At 58.2% G+C, this 19,216-nt stretch overlaps 1 protein-coding gene across 8 annotated transcripts in view; it reads right to left on the bottom strand.

The window, feature by feature from the left end:
* Positions 1–4,891: 4,891 nt before the first annotated feature.
* The window catches only part of TLE2 (TLE family member 2, transcriptional corepressor), a 34,349-nt gene continuing 20,024 nt past the window's right edge, over positions 4,892–19,216 (bottom strand). For 6 of the 8 annotated variants that reach the window (XM_073323751.2, XM_073323750.2, XM_073323754.2 and 3 more), the window contains 12 exons: positions 18,683–18,784; positions 16,869–16,916; positions 15,718–15,858; positions 13,499–13,640; positions 10,806–10,966; positions 10,207–10,283; positions 9,361–9,610; positions 7,499–7,746; positions 7,015–7,162; positions 6,742–6,892; positions 6,086–6,162; positions 4,892–5,628 (listed from right to left, as the gene is read on the bottom strand). In XM_073323751.2, the coding sequence (XP_073179852.1) occupies positions 5,521–5,628; positions 6,086–6,162; positions 6,742–6,892; positions 7,015–7,162; positions 7,499–7,746; positions 9,361–9,610; positions 10,207–10,283; positions 10,806–10,966; positions 13,499–13,640; positions 15,718–15,858; positions 16,869–16,916; positions 18,683–18,784 (1,653 nt within the window). In that variant the 3' untranslated portion in view covers positions 4,892–5,520. The remainder of the gene's footprint in view (positions 5,629–6,085; positions 6,163–6,741; positions 6,893–7,014; positions 7,163–7,498; positions 7,747–9,360; positions 9,611–10,206; positions 10,284–10,805; positions 10,967–13,498; positions 13,641–15,717; positions 15,859–16,868; positions 16,917–18,682; positions 18,785–19,216) is intronic. The other 2 variants (XM_073323752.2, XM_073323757.2) reach the window with 1 other exon arrangement.

Here is a 19,216-nt window from a genome sequence, read left to right as displayed (position 1 = left end):
TCCCCTGCGAGAGCGGTGAGCCCCGGCGTCCCTAGAGAACAGCAGCCTACGGTGCAGGGGGGCTCCGAAACAATCTTGAGGGCTGGCAAACTAGAACAGCTCCTGTGTCACCCCCTGCAGGTCCTGGTGTCTTTGGGATGGGGGGGGTATTGGGGTAGCTCCCCCCACCCGGCTTGAAGCAGGGATAATAGCAGTGCCCAGCAAGAGGTTGAGGGTTAAGCGATTTCGGGGTCATTTTTTCCTGCATGGGCTTCATTCTCCATCACTCTGTAGCTTGGGCGGAGACTTACTCGGTCATGGGGTGGCTGTGAAAGGCTTGGATTTGCTAGAATTCTCCCCCTTCCCCCCTTTTGCCCTGGTGCAATGAAGTAAGGGGGCTGGGAGGTTTAGTCTTCCACCTGGAGTTGAGAGCTCCCAGGGGTGGTCCCAGCAGGTTGCAGCTTCAGGGGCTGGCTCTAGGTCTCTCAGTGGCCCTGGGCAGAAGCAAATCCCCTGGTTTGAGGGCATAGGGAACACAGTGCCTTCCAGCTGGAAGGCGTCTCTGCCCTGCTTCAGGTTTTCCAGTCTCTTCTGAAGAAAGATGTGCGAGCACCAGGGGCTTGTGCCAATGTCCCCGGGGCCTCTCCTGGGGGTGGCTGCTACAGGAGTTACTGCTTTGGCCTAGCTGGTGCAGGGCAGGAGCGGGCAGCTGTGGGCCTGCTTCTAGGGCCAGTGTTTCAGCCTGGCTGGGGTCCCGAGCTCCCGATGCTCTGAGCGGTGGTGCGAATAGCAAAATCTAGGGATCGGAGCAGCTCTCTTGTAATTCCCTTGCTCCTCTTTTCAGCTCCCTGCAAGAAGAAGCGAGGGGCACAGCCTGCTTCCCGCACCTGCCTGTGCCTCACGGGGGGAAGGGGAGGTATAGCTACAGAACTGGGCCCTATCCTGTGAACCCCACATGCTCCCTCTGCCAAGGTGGATCTGCCGCTCCTCCCCCACGCTCAGCGGGAACACTGCAGGTCTCTTTGCAGTGATGCATCAATCTACCCTTCCAGCTGGCATCTGATGCTGCCTCCAGGCCGGGGTCTCTGCCAAGTGCATGCAGCCTGCATGTGTATCTCAGGGAGAGAAATGATGTACCCTCCTTAGGCCCAACCCTTCAGCTGCCTCAGCAAAAGCATCTCCCTCCCCCCTCTGTCACTTCCTCTGGGTGTATGTGTGTGCAGGGGGGGGGAGGGGTCTCTCTGCTTCAGGAAGTGGTGGGGGTTTCTAATTGCTGCCCTACTTACACTGCCTGCCTTCCCCCTCCTGCAGGTGTGCATCTGTGCAAACTGCTGGCTGCCTGGACTGACGGCTGGCTCTCTCCCCTGCTGGGGCTGGAAACACTAGCTCATCCTGGCCAGAAAACAGCTCTTCTGTTTTGCTGGGTTGTGGGGGATAAGTAGTGGAGGTTTTGAAGATTTTTGTTCTGTTTTGGGGGAGGGGGGACCCCGACCTCTGGAACTTTTGTGCAGAACAGCCACTAGCCTGGGGGTCGGGGCAACCGCCTGGGAGCTCCAGTATCTCGTCCCTGCGCTGAAGGATGCAGAGTGGGGTTTTGAAACCGCATCTTTACTCCCACGGCTCGGGTCAGGGCTGGAGCCATGGCTCTGCCTAGAAATTCCAGCCTGAACCTGCACCACCTTCCTCATGAAATTCTCAGCCAGGGTCTATGGTTCCAGGAAACAGAGTAAAACAAAATGGCCCTCTTTTTGTTTTGGACAGGGCAGGGATTTGTCAGACTTTCAACGGGCTCCAGGGCTGGCTTCCCGCCCCCGGCCTGCGCGCTCCCCTTTGTTATAGACGGGAAAGCTTGGATGGCTGTTGTAGGATCAGCGGTGGACTGCAATTACAAGAGCTGGGCGTTGAGGCTCATCCTTCCCTCTGAAGTCCCTACTCCTGCCCCGTCTCTAAGGGAGGGACCTTCTGCAGCTGTGGGGAGAGCGGGGCCCAAGGGCGAGTTGCGTCTCCCTCCTGGAGAGTGTTTGAAGAGAAGGAAGGCAGCGTGGGTGAGCGGTTAGAGTACTGCCCCGGCCCTGAGCACTGCTGGGTTTTAGCCCCTTTCCTGCTGACTTCCCCACCTGTAAAATGGGGCTGGGGGGGACCTTTGTAAAATGTCATGAGAGCTCCTCATGCAGAGAGCTTGGTATTAATACCAGAGCGCTGTCTACAGTGCGTGGGCATCGGTCTTGCCCACACCCTGCTGTGTGTTTTCCTACATGCTTTGCTTCCTCTGCCAGGACAGCACCAGCCTCTCCTTGCCCTCAGGCCAGGGCTGGGAGATGGAAGGGGAGGGTTACAGGGGTGCTTGGGCTTCCTTGGGTGTCTTGGAGGTGAGGCCCGGCGCTGCAGCAGACTCCAGCAGCGTGTTCCCCCCCCCGGAAGGGGAGAGACAGAGTAGAAGTTGGTCAGATCTACAGAAGCAGCAGGTGGGGGCGGTGAATTCAGTATCCGCATTATACCACCACGCACGCTGAGATAACGCAAGCCCCACTACAATGATCTACAGCCCAGGTGCCGGCCTCTGCAGCTGTCCAGCCCTTCACCCTCTCGGCCGGTGCAAGGGACAGTTGCCCCATCTCAGGGGTGACAGTAAAAGCCCAGGTTCTAGCTGAGCGCGGGACCGAGACTCTCCTTTACCGAACTATGCCGCTCCCCCCAGGCCCAGGCCCGTCCTGGCCGAGGTGCGTCCCAGCGCAGGAAGGGGGCTGCTCTTTCAGGATGAGCTTCGATGCTAAGCAAGGGCGTGCTGAGTTGGCAAGGGCTGGCCAGGCAGTTGGAAGGCGAGGTGGGTGGCAGCTCAGCCCCAGACTGGATCCGCCCTCTATTCAGCTGTCTCGAAACCTGCTTTTCCTCTTCAGTGGGCAGGGGCTGCTGCTGGGATCAAGCTGCCAGTGACTCTGGCTGGCTGGCCTCGGGCTCGGCTGCTCCAGCCTTTATTCTGCTTGGCAAGGGGCCGTGGTGATGGGGGTTGTGTCCTGGCAAGGAAGCTGGTGAAAAGGGGCAGGGGTGGGAAGGCACGGAGGGGGGAGTCTGAACGTGGGTAGGTTTGCCTCATGGCCTGACTGTTCCTGGTATTCGAGCTCCGACGTCAGCTGGGGCTGCAGCAGCCTTCCCTGGACCTGTTCCCGTGTCAGCTGGGGCTCAAAAGCCTGGGCACAGTCAGGTGCTGAGCTGCCCCTTGGCACTAAAAGGTGCTGTTCTGGCAACGTTGAAGCAATACTTGGCCGTGGCCGGGCCTGAGCTGGGCTGACCCAATGCTGAATTCCCTCCTCTCCCTGATTTGCAGTGAGCTCGGCTGGAAAAGATTCTGCATCAGGCCGAGCAAGGCCTTGAACCGGCCTCTCCCGCAGCTGGGGCTGGTGTTTGTTCCCCTGCAGCAGGAAAACAAATGCTGAAGCCCTACCCGGACGGGGCAGCCTCTAAGCCGCGCTACTGCTCCTAAGCCCTGGCAGGGCTGGTTCTCCCGCGTACGGCCGTCTCAGGACCTCGGCCACAGGGCATCACTGCGCCCAGCTGCCATGCATGCTGCAGCTAACGCCCCTGCCGTGGCTCCAGCTGGCGCAGCCGAGGCTCCGGGCAGCCCTTGAGCCCCTGCTTATTTCGCCAGCCTGTCGCTGGGACCTGTGCAGCCCCCTGCTGCTCCTTAGCATCACTCCCTGGAAGGACAGACCCCCTCACTCCCTGAGCCATCTCCCTGCCCCCCAGACATGGGGACTACGCCTGCTTTAATTAGGCAGCTGTAACATTTTCCACCTATTAGCCTAATTAGCATCTCCCGCCTCTCAGATCGGGCTCGACTGGCTAATCACACAAACCCAAACACCCTTGCCCCGCCCCCTGCCCCTTCTCAATACATTCCCCCCCCCCCACTCACACTCTCCCACCCTCACTCTCTTTCACTGGTCTGGGGCAGGGGGTTTGGGATGCAGGAGGGCGTGCGGGGAGGGGGGGATGGCTCAGGGCTGGGGCAGGGGGGGCTGCAGGCTCTGGGAGGGAGTTTGGATGCAGGGGGTTGGGGGGGTGCAGGCTCTGGGAGGGCATATGGGTGCAGGAGGGGGCTCAGGGTTGGGGTTGTGGAGGGGGTTGCAGGCTTTGGGAGGCACTTATTTCCGATGGCTCCCAGAAGCAGCGCCATGCCCCTGCGGCTTCTAGGCGCAGGCAGGGGCAGCCAGGTGGCTTTGCGCACTGCCCTTGCCTGCAGGCACCATCCCTGCAGCTCCCATTGGGCACAGTTCCCGGCCAATGGGCGCTTCAGAGTCAGTGTGCCGAGACACCCCCTGGCTGCCCCTGCCTGCGCCTAGGAGCTGCAGGGACATGCCACTGCTTCTGGGAGCTGCGCAGAGCCAGGGCAGGTAGGGAGCCTGCCTTAGCCCCGCTGCACTGCCCCTGCCGACCAGACTTTTGGCCTGTTAAAATCTACTGGAGTCCTTTCAGTAGCAAGCGGGAGATTGAGGCCGATTGCAGGAAACTCCTGGCAACCCTAGGCACTGCGCATTCTCGGAGGGGGAGGCCCTGCATTGAAGAGCTCACAGTAAACCTCCAAAAGCCTGGGAGCCAGGCAGGATTATCCCCATTTTACAGGTGAGGGTCTGAGGCCTCACGAGAGGAAGTGACTTGCCCAAGGTCACCCAGAGAGGCAGTAGCAGAGCTGGGATACTCACCCAGCTTGCCCAAGGTCCAGCCCAGCACCTTAGCCCCAACCCTCACCCAGGAGAGGACCCAGCTGTCACCAGCATCTCTAGGGAGGACCCCAGCTCCTTTTTCACCAAGTCACCAAAGCAGCAGGGGTGTTTCATGGGGGCCCTGGCTGTAATCCGGGGCCTGTGCTTGTCCCCAGCCACACGGAAAATCCACACGTTTCATTACGCAGGGATTGAAACTACGGCCTGTTAAATACATTTATTTACTGAGGAGAAATTACAGCTGTTTTCTCAACAGAAAATTGGCGTCATTGAATCAGTAGCAATAATGTGGGAGAAGTGCCAGGCCCCAGCCCCTTTGCTCACTGAGTGATAACAGCATCACTTGCACCAGTAATAACTCCCCTCCGGCCCTTGGGATCCGGCCATTGCTCGTCCTCTAGCTGGGAAGCCCATCGGGCCCTGCCTCTCCAGCCAAACCCCCGCGCCGGTCAGATCCCAGCGACTCCTAACTCCCCCACATCTGCCCGGGGAGGAAGCGTGGAAGATGCCGAAAGGAAGCGAGGCGTCTCGTGTCTCCATCCGCCTGCACCTGTTTGCGAGTGGAGGGAGCGTCGCACTCAGACAAGGCCCACCTCCGAGCCGGGAACGACCGCGCGAGGCTCCGCAGCTGAAGCTGTGGGGAGGGGGGGGCCCGCTCCCAGCGCACGTGGCGTTCTGAGGCCCCGGCGGTCGGTTGGAAAGGCTGCCCTGGGTAACGCTGGTTTTGGTCCCGGTACAGCTCGGTCCCGGCAGCTCCAAGGCAGTGTTGCCGGCCTTTGCCGGCAGAGGGGGGAGGAGCGCCCCCCCCGCCACGCATGCTTCAGTACACCACTTCGTAGACGGTGGCTTTCTTGTCGCCGGAGCCTGTGACGATGAACTTGTCGTTGATCGAGATGTCACAGCTTAGCACTGATGAGGACTCTTTGGACTGAGAGAGAGAGAGAAAAGAGGGGAGGTTAGGAGAGGGCACCTGCCCCCTGGGCGGCCCCGATAGTGGGATAACGAGGTGGGGGCTGAGAGCAGGGCCAGGGAGACCAGTGGCAAAGACTGGCCGAGACCTTGTTCTCAGGTGAGTTAAAATCGGAGCCCAACTTTCTTTCTCTCAGCACTCCCTGATCTCTGCTAGGGCAGGGACGGCTGGTGCTAAAGGCCATTAAAACCAAGAGAAAGCCTCCCACTGATTGAACTGATGCTCTGGGTCAATCAGGAATTAATTCAGGACACTCCTGTTCTGCCTTGTGCAGGAGGTCAGACTCTGGTCCACTCTGGGTGAACCTGGCTTTGGGGCAGCCACTGATGGGCTGGGCAGTTGCTCCCACTCTCGGCATTGCCGGGGGTGAGGGATTTAAGCAGAACGTGCCTCCCGGCAGGGCACCCTACCACACCTGGAAGATGCTGGCTCCGTAGGGCGTCCTCCAGGCGTTCAGCAGGTTGTCCTTCCCTGTGCTCACGAACCATTTACCTGCAGCGGGAGAGTCCAATGGGTCAGCGGGGGCTGTCGTGTGCATGGACGAGAGATTCAGCAGAAGGGGAGACGCTGCCCATAGGCGCGGGGGGATCCCAACAGCATCCCACAAGCAACCACCTGCCCTGGGAGCAGAGGACGATGCACTGGGGACATCCAAAGCAAAGCCCAGGCTGGATCAACTTTCAGCCTGCCTGTAAACATGGAGTCCCACCCACGCAGCCTTCCAAGCTCTTCCCAGCTCCGTTCCATATTCCGGGGCTGGCCACGTAAACCCCATTGCGGAGCTCTGCCATCACGCTCAGATGAAATTTGTGTGACATTAGCAACTCCAGGCCACGACCAAGGTTGGGTCCCCATTGTGCCAGGGCCACACAGACACGAAGGGAAACGGCCCCTCATCTTCACAGACTGCGGGCGGGAGGGGAAACTGAGGCACAGAGCGAGGCCCAAGGTCACCCAGCAGGACAGCGGCAGAGCCAGGAACAGATGCCTATTCCTGAGTCCCAGTCACTGCCCAGCCATGCAACCCCTCGCCCAGCCTGAGCCCGCATCTGCATTTGCACACACTCCTACCGCAGGAGGCGAACTTGAGGGAGAGGACGCAGCTCTCGTGGAGGTGGAGCTGGTACTTCTCCGGCTTGGCCACGTGCAGGATCTCCACGTTGCTGCTCTCCATGCCGACGGCCAGCCACTCCCCCGAGGGACAGTAGCCCAGCGAGAAGATCTGGGGGAGAAGGCAGAGTCAGGCCCCGGGAAACGGGTCCCTGCCTGGCTGGCTCTGCGGGAGAGGGGAGAGCTCCGCGCGGCGACCGCCCCCACCCGCTCGGGCTCTGCGGCGCCCCCTACCTGGGAGCTGAAGTCGTGCTGCTGAAGCTGGCGCCCCTCCCGCAGGTCCCAGCACCGCACCGTGTTATCCAGCCCCCCCGTCCACAGCTTGGTGCCATAGTTGGAGATATCGATGCAGCTGGCGCCGTCCGTGTGGCCCTGGAACTGTCTGGAGGGGAGAGCGCGGCTGTCAGGCCCCGGAGCCTGCTGCAGGATCGGGTCCTGCGGCCAGGCAGCTCCTCCCCGCTCCAGCGCCAGCCAGCCGCACCGCCCCGCACCCTGGGAAGGGATGCCTAGCCGGCGGCAGGCAGACCCCGGGCCTCACCTGACCAGAGTCTGGTTCAGCAGGTCCCACCCCAGCAGTCCATGCGCCCCGAGGTGTGACTGTCGCCAACCGGCAACGAGAGGTAGAGGTCACCCGGCTGATCCCAGCCGCATGTACTTGACCCGGGGGGGCCACACAGGGAAGGCCCTGCGAGCTACGGGGGCATGGAGCGGGCCTCACCTGACCATCGTCTGGTTCTGCAGGTCCCACACCACGATGTTGCCGTCGCTGCAGCAGGAGAAGCAGACCTTGGCGTCGGGGCTGATGGCCAGGGCGTAGCAGGCGGGCGCCGAGGAGGTCAGCTCTGCCTTGATGCGGGGGGTGGGCGCGGCCAGGTCCCAGATGGACAAGGTGCTGGCCTCGCCCCCCACAATGAGGCTGCGCCCGTCCGGGAGGAGCTTGCAGGAGCGGATGTAGTTGTCGCGGTTCTGGGGAAGGGAGAGGGAGGAGCAGCCTTAAAGCCAGTCACTGTGGAGTGCGGGGGTCCCTGATTCAATGCCCCTTAAGGGTCAGTGGATTGTCTCCCCTGATTTCAGCCTGCAGCCTCTCAGAGCCACCTATCCTGCAGGGAGGGGGCACCTGTGCCAGGGACTCAGTGGAGGTCAATGGAGTTCACCCTGCAGGGCTCAGCAGCCAGGCTCTAAAGCCCTCCAGGCCTTGAAGCAATTTCCACCTTTCTCCAAAGCAGCCTGGTTCCCCACCTCTGCTTCCCCCGCAACCTGACCTAGTGTCCTGCCCATTGCCAAGGGCCCCACGGTGCCAGGTGCTACACCCCCCCCCCGAAAGGCTGGGCTTTGGCCCCAGGGGTTCACAAGTAGGAACACAGGGCAATTAAATGACTCGCCCGAGGTCACACAGCGAATCAGTGGCAGAGCCAGGAATTAAACCCGGATCTCCCGAAGCCCCAGCCAACACGTTACGCACAAGCCCATCCACTGTCCCGTGTGCCTGAGGGTGTGAGTGCCCAGTGACAGAGACTGGCCTGTTTTACCCGCCATCCCATGGGCGGTCGGGGTTTCTGCGGCATGGGGGAGACAGAGAGCACCCCACAAGCTCTTAAAAGCAGTGCAAAGCGCAGGGAGCTCTCAGCACGTACCACAGCCACCCAAACCTATCCAGCCCCCTTCAAGCACGCCCAGCACCGCAGCATCCAGCCTGGCTGAAGTGACCCCAAGCTGCGGCTGCTTCAGTCCCAGACCCGCCGCACTTGGGACAGTTCGTCGGGAGCTCTGTGTGTGTGTGGGGGGGAGCAGGCATGAGGGACAAAAATCGGAGCCCTGTTGGTCAAAGATGGGAGGGGAGCGAGTGCCCCCCGCCCTGCCTGTTTTGCAGTGATGAGCCATCCTGCCACGCTCGTCGGCTCCGCAGCACCTTCCAGTAAGGGCAGGAGCGCCGGGATCTCTGGCATGCTAATGAACAGGGCCCCCGGGGGGGAAGCTCAATTATTAATCGCTTTTCCTTTTGACGAGGGTTTTCTAGCAACGGAGCAATTCCAGTCCCCGCCGATGCTCCAGACGCGCCGGGGAAGCTGGCCTGGAACGGCCCCAGCCGACGCACGCAGCTCCGTTCCGCTTTTAAAATGACCCTGGCAGAGGTCGTTTCCCACCACTGCCTGGGCACAGTTCCTTTGCCGGCTCGATGGGGGAAACTGAGGCAGGGCATCTCACACACACACACACGCACATGCACACAGAGCATTGGCCTAACCAGTGCAGAGCCCAGCCCACGGTGGGCACACAGCCGCAACGACAGGACCTGGAACTTGGGTATCCTGAGTCCAAACTCTATGGTCCAGTCTACCAGCCAAGGGGGGCCACGCCAACAAACCAAGTGACAATCTCCAGTGCGTCTCGCCTGCGATACAGAAACTGGCATCTTCAGCTGCTGCAGCACACAGGGCCAGATCCTCAGCTGAAGTCACCCCAGCAATGGCGATTTTCCCCAGCCAGGGATCTGGCTCTCAAGGGTAGCAAGGAATTGTGCTGGATCCAACAGAAGCCACCTTCCCCCTGCTCGTTTGTCCCCAGGCCCCTTCCCCTTACCAGGCAGTCCAGCTGCGCCACGGGCGTCTTGGTCCCAGGCTGCCCCACGTCCCACACCTTCACGCAGCCCTTGCCCCCCGTGTAGACGTGCTGGGTGGAGTTGCTGATGGTGACGGCGCAGACCACCTCGCCGTGGGTCAGGGTGTGGAGCTGGCGGGCGTGCCGGGGGATGCCGGTGCCGATAAGGGCGTCGGGAGGGAAGGGGACCGGCTGCATCTGCCCATCGGCGCTCACGTGGAAGGAGTAGGCGCTGGAGGAGGGGGAGAGGCAGGTAAGTGCTGGCAGGCCTTAAAGGGATGCAGCCCTCCTGGGCGTTACGCTCTGTGTCTGGGCATCTGTCACCCACTTTTGTCCGTAGCCTCTGGCTGGAGATTTCCCCTGCCAGGGAGGGTGGGGGTCACACACTAGACAAGGAGGGACCTCTCCAGGTAGGTAGGTACCCAGCCCCATTACTGTAGTAGCTGAGCCCCTCCCAGCCTTACTGTATTGGTCCTCACAGCCCCCTCCCTGCCCCAAGAGGCAGGGCTGTAAACTCCAGCGTCCAGATGGGGAAACTGAGTCACAACAATGAAGCGACTCTGTCAGGGACAGAGCAGAGAATTGAACCCAGGGCGCCGGAGTCTTACAGCAGAGCCCTAACCACTGGACCATCCTTCCTCCAGGCTGCAGCATGGCCTTGGCCTGTTTATTACCGCCTCCATGTGGGAGCTCCTGTGCGGAATGCTGCCGTGGGCCAGTGGGAGCCTGGCTTGGTGATGACCTGCATTCCACCACCTTCCCCTGGGGCGTTTCCACGATTTCCTCCCCCCGCCCCCAGCCCCTCTGCACAGATTTGGCTGCACTTACGGTTTCCCCCCGGGGATGGCCGGCAGAGAGGAGGAGATGGTGGAAGCCCTCAGGTGAGGGTGAGACTCAAAAGCCACCTGCAAAAGCAAAAGGGAGCCTGGTCCACCAAGCGGCGTGGTGGGGAAGGGCCACAGTGGCTGGGCCTACAGACGAGCAGGGTCCGGCCGCCCTGCGCTAAGACTGGCTTGGAACAACCTCTCTGGCTATCTCTGCAGCCTGTTTCCTCCAAGAATATATGGGAGGGGGCAGCGGCTGACCAGCCAACGGCCAATTCCTGCTCCTGGCAGCAAAACTCTGATGGGACCAGGGCTTGGCTGCAAAGGGCACCGCCCCGGCCATGTTCCAAGGGGGGAAGAGCTTTAAAGAGACAAAGGGCCATTACAAACTCACCCCCCCCCCCAGCTGCCACTGGGAGCCGGGCACCTAACTGGCTGTATTCAACTGGCCCGTGCCCTGCACTGAGCTGCCCCCTGTTGAGTTCACCACTGCTACTCTCCATCCCACGCATGCACGGTATTCTGTGGTGAAGGTGGAGAAGGGCCTTTGCAGGAGGTGGCTGGAGCTGAGCTGGCCTCTGCCCCGGCCAGTCTGCGACTCACCAGAGGGGACCGTCCGTACATCACCGTGCCGCTGACTTGCGGAGAGAGGTGGATGCTCACGTAGGTGCTGGGGGCAGAGAGCTCGCCGTTGATGGTGGCGTGGGGCACCATCCCAAATGAAGACGCGTAGGTGCTGGGCACGCTCAGGGGGCTGCGCAGAGCTGGGGGTTCAAGAGAAGAGATGCAGCCACTGAGCAGCACCCCTGGGTGCTTGTTACCTGCATTATGGCAGCGTAACGCCTCAGGGTGGGTCCTGGTCAGCGGGGATTGAACCTGGGACCAATGGATCTAAATGCCTGACCACCCAGAGCCAGGAGCCAGGAACTTGTGAGTAGTTAATATTTGTACCACAGTAGCACCACGAAGCCCCAGCTGAGATCAGGGTCCTGTTATGTTAAGTGTTATACAGAGATATAGTGAGAAGCAGCTGCTGCCTCAAATGTCTTAGACAAGGCAGACAAAGGGGAAACTGAGGCACAAAGCGGCGACGGGACTTGCCCAAGGGATCAGTGGCAGAGCCAGGAAAAGAACTCAGGTCTCCTGAGCCCCAAGCCAGCAGCCCTAGACATGCTGAGACTCTGAAATTCCTTTAAACTGGGCTCATACTGAATTAAGCTAAATCAACGCAAGAGAGTTCTAAGCTGATCCGGGTGCATTTATCTCAGAAGTTCTCCTCGTTTATCAAGATCGATTTCCATCCCCTGGTCAGAATAATTTTCTAGCACAGACAAGGGCTTCATTTCTCAAAGTCTTGCTCTATTTCCACTTTGAAAACTGCCAGTCTCGATCCACGCTTTTCCCCACTACCCAGCTGTCAGCCTGGACACATTTTTATTAGCAGAAATCTCCACGACGCTCTACGGCTCCTCTCACAGGAGGGTTGCAAAAGCACTCTCCAAACACCAGTGCACAGCAACCCCTGTGAAGTCGGTAATGCTCCCGGTTTACAGATGGGGATACTGAGGCACCAAGCGGCAAAACAACTTGCCCAGCATCACCCAGATAGGCAGTGGCAGAGCTGATCCAAGGCACCCTACGGCCCTGTACCTTTAACATTAAACCACACCCCTGAGGACTTTCAAGTGAGCCCCACTTAAACAGCTGGATCTTCGGGGCAGGGACTTTGTCTCTTGCTGTCTGTAGGGCACCCAGCTCAATGGGGCCCTGATCTCAGTCGGGGCCTCTAGGCGCAACTGTGAAACAAACAACAGTGCAGGGCCCAATCCTGCACTTACTCAAGGGAGTAATACAGCAATGGTGCGGCTTCTTCTGGCTACTGTGCACAGTACCAGAGGGGGCCCAGAGCCACAAATGACGGAGGACCGGGAAAAACTCTCCTAGGAAGAGAGATTGAACGGACTGGGAGCATCACCTGCGAGAGGAGACGAACAGAGGGCACAGGATAGAGTCTCGAAAACACTGAATGGTCCAGAGAATGGAGATCAGGAGCTTCCGTCCCGTCTCCTAGCACAAGACCAAGAGTGTCCAGTGTAAGAGTTCGCTTGTTTTCCATCTGCTTCTGTCTCTCTTTCCTGGTTCCTAAAATAACAATGTTGCCGCAGCGGCTCGGGCTCGCCACCTAGTACGTACTGATCAACTCTGATGGGGTTTCACTCGGGCAGCTAGCCCAAGCTGTTGCGGCTACATTGTCATTTTAGGCCCTCACTTAAGCAGAGCTAATACATGTGTCGAACCCAAGCTGGGAGTGACACCTTTCAGCTGCAGTGTAGACGTAGCCTCAGGGTACACACACACACGGCACCCAGAGACAAATCCAGCATTGGGCCCTGGTCTCTGGGAGTGGCCAGTATCTGATGTGTCAGAAGGAGATGAAAACTCTCCAAAGGCACCTGGACTACAGAACAGTATGCACCGTGGTGGGGAGGAAAATACACGAGGATCAAATAATTGTATCAAAATAACCCACCGCCCCCAATACCAGGGACCCTTTGTAACTAGGCACCGTGTAGACACATCGAAAGAGACGAAAAGCCAACGGTCTCTTTTTCACAGATGGGGTATTGAGGTGCAGAGAGAGTAAAGCCTAGATCCTCAAAAGGTATTGAGACACCTGAATCAATGGGAGTTAGGTGCCTTTGATAATCTGGGCCTAAATGACTTGCTCAGGGCCACCCAGGGAGTCTGTGGCAGAGCCGGGAACTGAATCCAGATCTCCCGAGTCCCTGTCCAGTGGCGTACCCACAAGACCATCCTTCCTCTGCCAGTTCCTTCCTGAGCCTGCCAGCTAATGTCTTGAAGCATGCGCATTGATCCCCCGTGTTTTCACATGTATAACCAGAAATATTATTAGTCAGAAACAATGCAGAACCCTTTCCAAAATCCAGACACAGTATTTGTCACTCTGAATTCCTGCAGCAGTGAGTTCCACAGGTTGACAAAAACCATACTATGGACCCACACCTGAGAAGTAAGGAGAGCCTTGCATTGCACAGCAGGCTCTCTTGATGCATTGAACCTGTTGGTGTAATTGACCGACAGGCCATATTAGCGCGGCAGAAGCACTTCCATAAAATTGGCTGTGATATGGGTGGAAATCCACCACTGACCCAGAGCCCTGTACATTGGTAACTGCACCAGCTGACATGCACAGAGCCCCCCTGCACACACACACGTGCTGTGTTACAGGGCCAGGCAGTTTCTCAGAAGGACGCGGATGCCTTAGAGAGACTCACTGATGGTGTCCGTGGCAGGTGGCTTGGAGGAGAGTTGCCGGAGATGGGAGGCCGAGCTTGGCCCAGGGCCAGGCGTTAGGGAGTCCCGTGGAGGAGAGGAGCTGGAGGACTTGGAGGTGGGAGTGTTGGCTGAGGCATCATTCTGCAATGGAAAGGAGATGTTACCCTGCCCTGCTTTACAGCCTTCCAGCCAAGGCCCCCCAGAGTGCTACCTGCACATTCACGAAACCTCACACACCTCGAGGGGGAAACTGAGGCACAGGGCAGTGCCTTAATTTACCCAAGCTCACGGAGAGATTCCATGGCTGGGTTTGGTACAGAGCCTAGGAGTCCTGGCTCTTGCTACTTCAACCACTGGGACTGGACCCCACTCCTTTCCAGAGCTGGGACGACAGCACAGGAGTCTTGACTCCCAGCCCCCTACTCTGACCCCCTAGAGAACACCCCCTTCCAGTTAATACTTGTACAGAGAGTCTGCAGCCCCCGCCCCAGGATTGTGTGCACCAGCCCCTTTGCAGGATCAGGCCCATCGACCAGCCGCCCCACTGTTTCACTGAAGTGGTGTCCAATAACCCCTGGTGCATTTTTGCTCGCCTGGGGGTTTTGTGCAGAACGGTAGAAATCCAAGCAGAGCCCGCAAATCTCATATCACTTAGGGCATTTCGTCTGCTCTAACCAGACTGTCCCGGGGAGAAATACCAGCAAGTGCCAGCAGCCCTAATGAGGGCTCCCAAACCCCTGCTGCCGACAGATTGCTCCTGCTGAATCTTATAAGTGCCTCTCGCTCCCTCACTTGATGGCTGGGCTGGGAATGACAGCACAATCAATACCCTCCCTCCCCATGCTTCCCTCCCGCTGACGTTTCAATCTGAGAATCAGGTTGATGCTGGGCAAATCGATAGATTGCCCAGCGCGAGGAGGCGCCCAGGGGAATTTTGCAGGCAGCCGGATGGAAAATACCTGCAGAGCCAGGCTCCCGTTACCAGCGTATTAACCTCCCTTCCGAAGGCACTCGCCCCTTGCCAGGCAGCACGGGAGACCCGCTAGCGATGGAAGTGCTTCGGTACTAATTAATTAATCAGCACGCCAAGGATCTCCAAGCATCTGATGCATGCTCGTTAATTAGGGCCTCCTCGTGCTCCCACGGCACGGTAGACACGCTGTGCAGATGGGATGAGGCGAGGCCTGGGGCGGGGAACTGATTGGTCCAAGGATGTGCAGCGAGTCAGTACAGAGCTGGGAATAGTACCCAGGCATCCTGGCTCCCGGAGCCCACCCTGCTGCAACCACTTGGCAAGGCTGCCTGCGGATAGCACAGCGAAGTCTGCACGCTGCCTGCACCCCAAACCGTCCTGTCTCGCTCGACTGCTGTTAACCCTTAGAGCGCCGGAGAACCTCCAGGGGACACATAGACCCCGGATCTGACTCCAGTGTCTTGTGGCCTGGAGGGTTAACCCTTTGGGGACCAGGTTTTTTCCTAGGCATCCAGCTGTCCCTCAGTGCTGGAGAAGGAGGGAGGGATCCCGGCAGAAGAGGATTGTTAGGAGGAGTAACCCCTGGTCTGTTGTGCCCTCCCCCCTCCCCAGCTCCCACTGCCACCTCTCCACCTGGCACAATCCCTCTTACCCCATTGCCAATCTATGACCCCCCCAGGGCTTGGAACCAGGAATGGGGGACGTGGGTTGCATCAGAATAGGGGGCACCATGCAACGGGCTGATGCTGGGGGGAGGGGGGGGCTGTGCAATGCAATTCTTCACCTCTGGAGGGGGCAGGGTTCTTTCCTCATGTCCGGCAGGGATGGGGGAGCCAGGGGAAGATGTGGGGTGGGCAGGAAGCAATAGGATGGCGGGGAGAGAGAGTGGCAAGACACTCTCTCATTAAGTGCTTGAGGGGTTAAGGACCAGACGGGAAGCCCGAGTAATTGCGTGTGATGGGGGAAAGGCACATGGGAGGGGATTGCAGGGGGCAGCATCCACTATAAATCCAGAGCTCCAGCAGGGGCAGTCCCCGGTGCAGCCTCCAGGCTGGATTGCCTGTGACATGCCCTCTAAGCAGGGACAGAGAATCCATGCCACTCGCAGATCCACCGGCGAGGAGCTTCGGACTCCCCCTCCCCACCCCATGTGCTGCAGCAGGGAGAGACGCTCTGGGATACAGAGTCAGGTGTCGATCCCCCCATCCCATGGCCTCTCTCCAGCTCGCAAGCCCATCTCCTTACCAGGCTCTGGTCCTTCAGTTTGAGGGGCGTTGTGCTCCGGCTGGAGGCCAGGGAGGCTGGGCTTTCGGGCATGTCCCTACGGGCGGGCGGGAGCTTAGTGCTGGGTGCGTGGGCAGGGCTGCTGGGCTCAGAGGGTGGGTCCTGCAGCGCGGAAGAGAAAAGCAGACGGCGCCTTCAGAGAGGAGGGAACCGGGGCCCACTGTGTGCCCACAGCACAGGGCCATCACGGCCAGCAGCAGAGCGGGCTCTCCCCGTGCCAGACCCTGGTGCCTTGGAGGCCATCCGCTGAGCCGAATGGAGACGCTCCAGGGTCACACAGCTGGTGGAGTGGGGTCCAGACCTGCTTTTGCAGATGTAGCCTAGGAGGACGGGGAAATTGGCTCTGCTTTTGAATGCCCTGGGAATTTTGCAAGCCATATTAATTCTCTCTCTCTCTTTTAATGCTTTGGGTGGTTTCCAATTGGCTGCATGGAGCAGATGGGTAGCAACTGGGAAGAACTGGGGGACGCCCGCTGATCTGCTACAATATAATCAACCGGACAGACAAAACGACTGTTTGCAAGTCAGTCGAGTCTCCGCTCAGGGACAGGTGCCTCCAGCTTGCCGACCCATGGACCTGGCTGACCAGGGCGGTTTTTTCTTTTAAAATAACAGCTCTGGGGTTCTTTCTATTTGCCTTTCCGAGGTCACATTTCCCAGCTTCTCTCCACTGTCAGGAAGGCTAGAAACTGACTTCCTGTTTTTTTTTAAAAAAGAAAACTTGAGTTTCTGATACAGACACGTGACTTCCAGAACTGGGGCTTCCCAAAAACCACCACATATCACAAGGCTTGTGATAAACCGCCAGAGGTGGCAACTCTGTCTAACAGAGCAGCCTTCAGTTACCATCTTAGGCCTGGTTTATACACAGATTTCAGACCAGTGTCATTATTTCAGTTCGGGGAGAGACGTTTCCAGATCCGGTTTTATCTTACAGCTGCTAGAAGTGCCTTACCACAGCAGAATTCATTCCCCTTTCTGCGCAGCAATTACCTTCGCACTGAGAGAACTGCATCTACCCTAGGTTGCTGCTGAAACAGTACAGCTAAAGTACTACGAATTGTGTGTCTAGACAAGGCCTTAAGAGATCGAATTAAAACCTTCTCACTCACCTCATCCACTACTAAGTTATAATCACTCTTGTCCCCGTCGCTGTCCTGCTGAGGGGAGAAACAGAGCAAGGAACCATTAAAACAGCAAAATGCCGACACAGGACAGATTTCGAGGCAGTGCTGCCTAGTGGCTCAAGCACTGGATTGTGACTTGGAAGACCTGAGGTCTATCCTTAGCTCTGCCATTGGCCTGCTGGATGGGCAAGTTACGTCGCCTCTTTGTGCCTCAATTTTCCCATCTGGGAAATGGGCAGACTGATGCTGATGTCCTTTGTAAAGTGTTTTAAGATAACAGCTTGAAAACGCTAGATAAATCCTAAGGATTATTATTATCTATCCACTCTCTTGGCTTGTCTCCCTGACCCAAAGCCCAAGGAAGTGAGTGGTGACTTCAATGGGCTTTGGATCAGACACCACACAAGCAAAGGCTGTGTCAGATGAGCGGAGACCCAGAAACACCTCGGATTTAAGGTCTCCCTGTGGAATTCTTTTTTAAGGTATTTTCCCAAATATTTTCTGCAGCACTTTAAAGCTAGTAAGCAACGTTGAAAGGTCCCTTTTAGTTAAAAAGCTCTTCAGAGTTGTCATTTCCTATCTCCATAGGATCTGGACTGAATTTTCTTTTTTGAAGTGATCATCATCAGCCCCCAGATTTCTCCCCCAAAGCTCCTGCAGAATCTGGAAGAAAAATCCCATAGCATCTGGGCAACATTAAAAACAACAACAGGCTGGGCAGGTGTATAATTGTTAGTGGTATTGGAACAGAGCCAAACGCGCTCAACTGAGATCAGGTCTCCATTGCGCTAGGTGCTGTACGTACAACTAACGAGAGACAGCAAGACTGCAGTCTGACTAGACAAGAGAGGAAAAGATCAGAAGGGGAAACTGAGGCACAGGGAGGTGCTGTGACCTATTCAAGGTCAGTGGCAGAGCTGGGAAAAGAATGCGGGTCTCCTGAGCTCCAATCCAGTGAACATGCCACCTGCCTATGTGACCCCTAATGAGAGAGGCTGGAGCAGACCCCCTCTGGGGTTCTGTTCTGGACATCGCCCAAGGCCCCCTGCCTTGCCTCCAAAGGCTCCATAAGGGACTAGAGCTCCCCCAGGGTGCAGGTCACCCCAGCAGAGAATGTGGCTCATTGACTTTAATGGCATTGAAGCCAATTTACACCCTGTAAGCAAGATCAGAATCAGGCCCGCTCCGTTCCTGCCCCAGATGCTTCTGGAATGACTCCCAGTGAGGCACCCAGCTGCTCGTCTCCAAGGTCACCCAGCAGAGGCAGGAACAAAACTGAGATCCCCTGAGTCCCAGCCCAGTGCATTATACACTGAACCATGCGACCTTTCTACATGAGCCCCTAATGGGAGAGTCTGGTGATGACTGCCAGGCTGAAAAGCCCCCCCGGGGTTCTCTGATAGCCCTTTAGGGGTTCAGGGAGGCCTCAAGCTTCACACATGGGCAGCCCCCCCAGCCTGGTGCGGTGGAACATTGGTCCGCTGGAGTTTGCGACTGAATCATAGAACTGCAGGGCTGCAAGGGACCTCGAGTCATCATCAGGTCCAGCCCCCTGCACTGAAGCATGACCAAGTAAACCTAAGACCCTCCCAGACAGGAGTTTGTCTAACGTGTTCTTCTGAAACGCCCCAGAGGAGCGGGATCTGCCTTTTACATCACTGCATGGTAAACCCAGACCTTCAAACACCCGAGTGCCCTCTGCCACCTCCATAAGCGCCCTCCCTCCCCAGCAATACGCGACCCATCCTCCCAGGGGCAGGGATCCAGTGTCGCCCGCCAGACTCCATGGCTGCACTCACATAATGTCCTGGCAGGTCCTTCTCCTCCCGTTTCCGCTTGAGCCCTGCGCCGCCCGGCCGCTCCTCACCCTGCAGGCTCTCCGGAGGGGAGGCAGAAATGCTCTGCCCAGGGGAAGCGAGAGGAGACCAGAGTTAATGCACAGCAAGAGCGGAGAGTCCCAGAAGTTGCCAAGCCATTTCCCACAGCTTCCTCCCCAGAGGCCAAGGGGACCGGGGCTTAGCATGTACACGCCAGCTTTGCGGCTGGCCTTCAGCATGTGTGGCCTCGCTCTTTTCGGGGCGGGGAATTAACATCATGGGCCTCTGGCATCTGAGCCCCTTCAAAGGCCAGGGTGGAGACTTTGGGTCTCGTAAATGCTGCAGCTCACCCGATCTCCCTCGCTAGTCGGGGGGTCGGGGGAGTGAGAGTCGCTTGGCACTAGACCCCCATCGTATCCGCTCTCTTGGCAGCAGGTTGTAAAGGGGAGGTCAACTCAGGCCCTCAGCTCCCCCCACCCTCCAGTTGCCTTTTTAACACTCTGGGACCCTGCCCCT

This window comes from Lepidochelys kempii, chromosome 25 (assembly GCF_965140285.1).
Source record: "Lepidochelys kempii isolate rLepKem1 chromosome 25, rLepKem1.hap1, whole genome shotgun sequence".
Lineage (NCBI taxonomy): Eukaryota > Metazoa > Chordata > Testudines > Cheloniidae > Lepidochelys > Lepidochelys kempii.
This window is presented reverse-complemented; position numbering and strand designations above follow the sequence as displayed.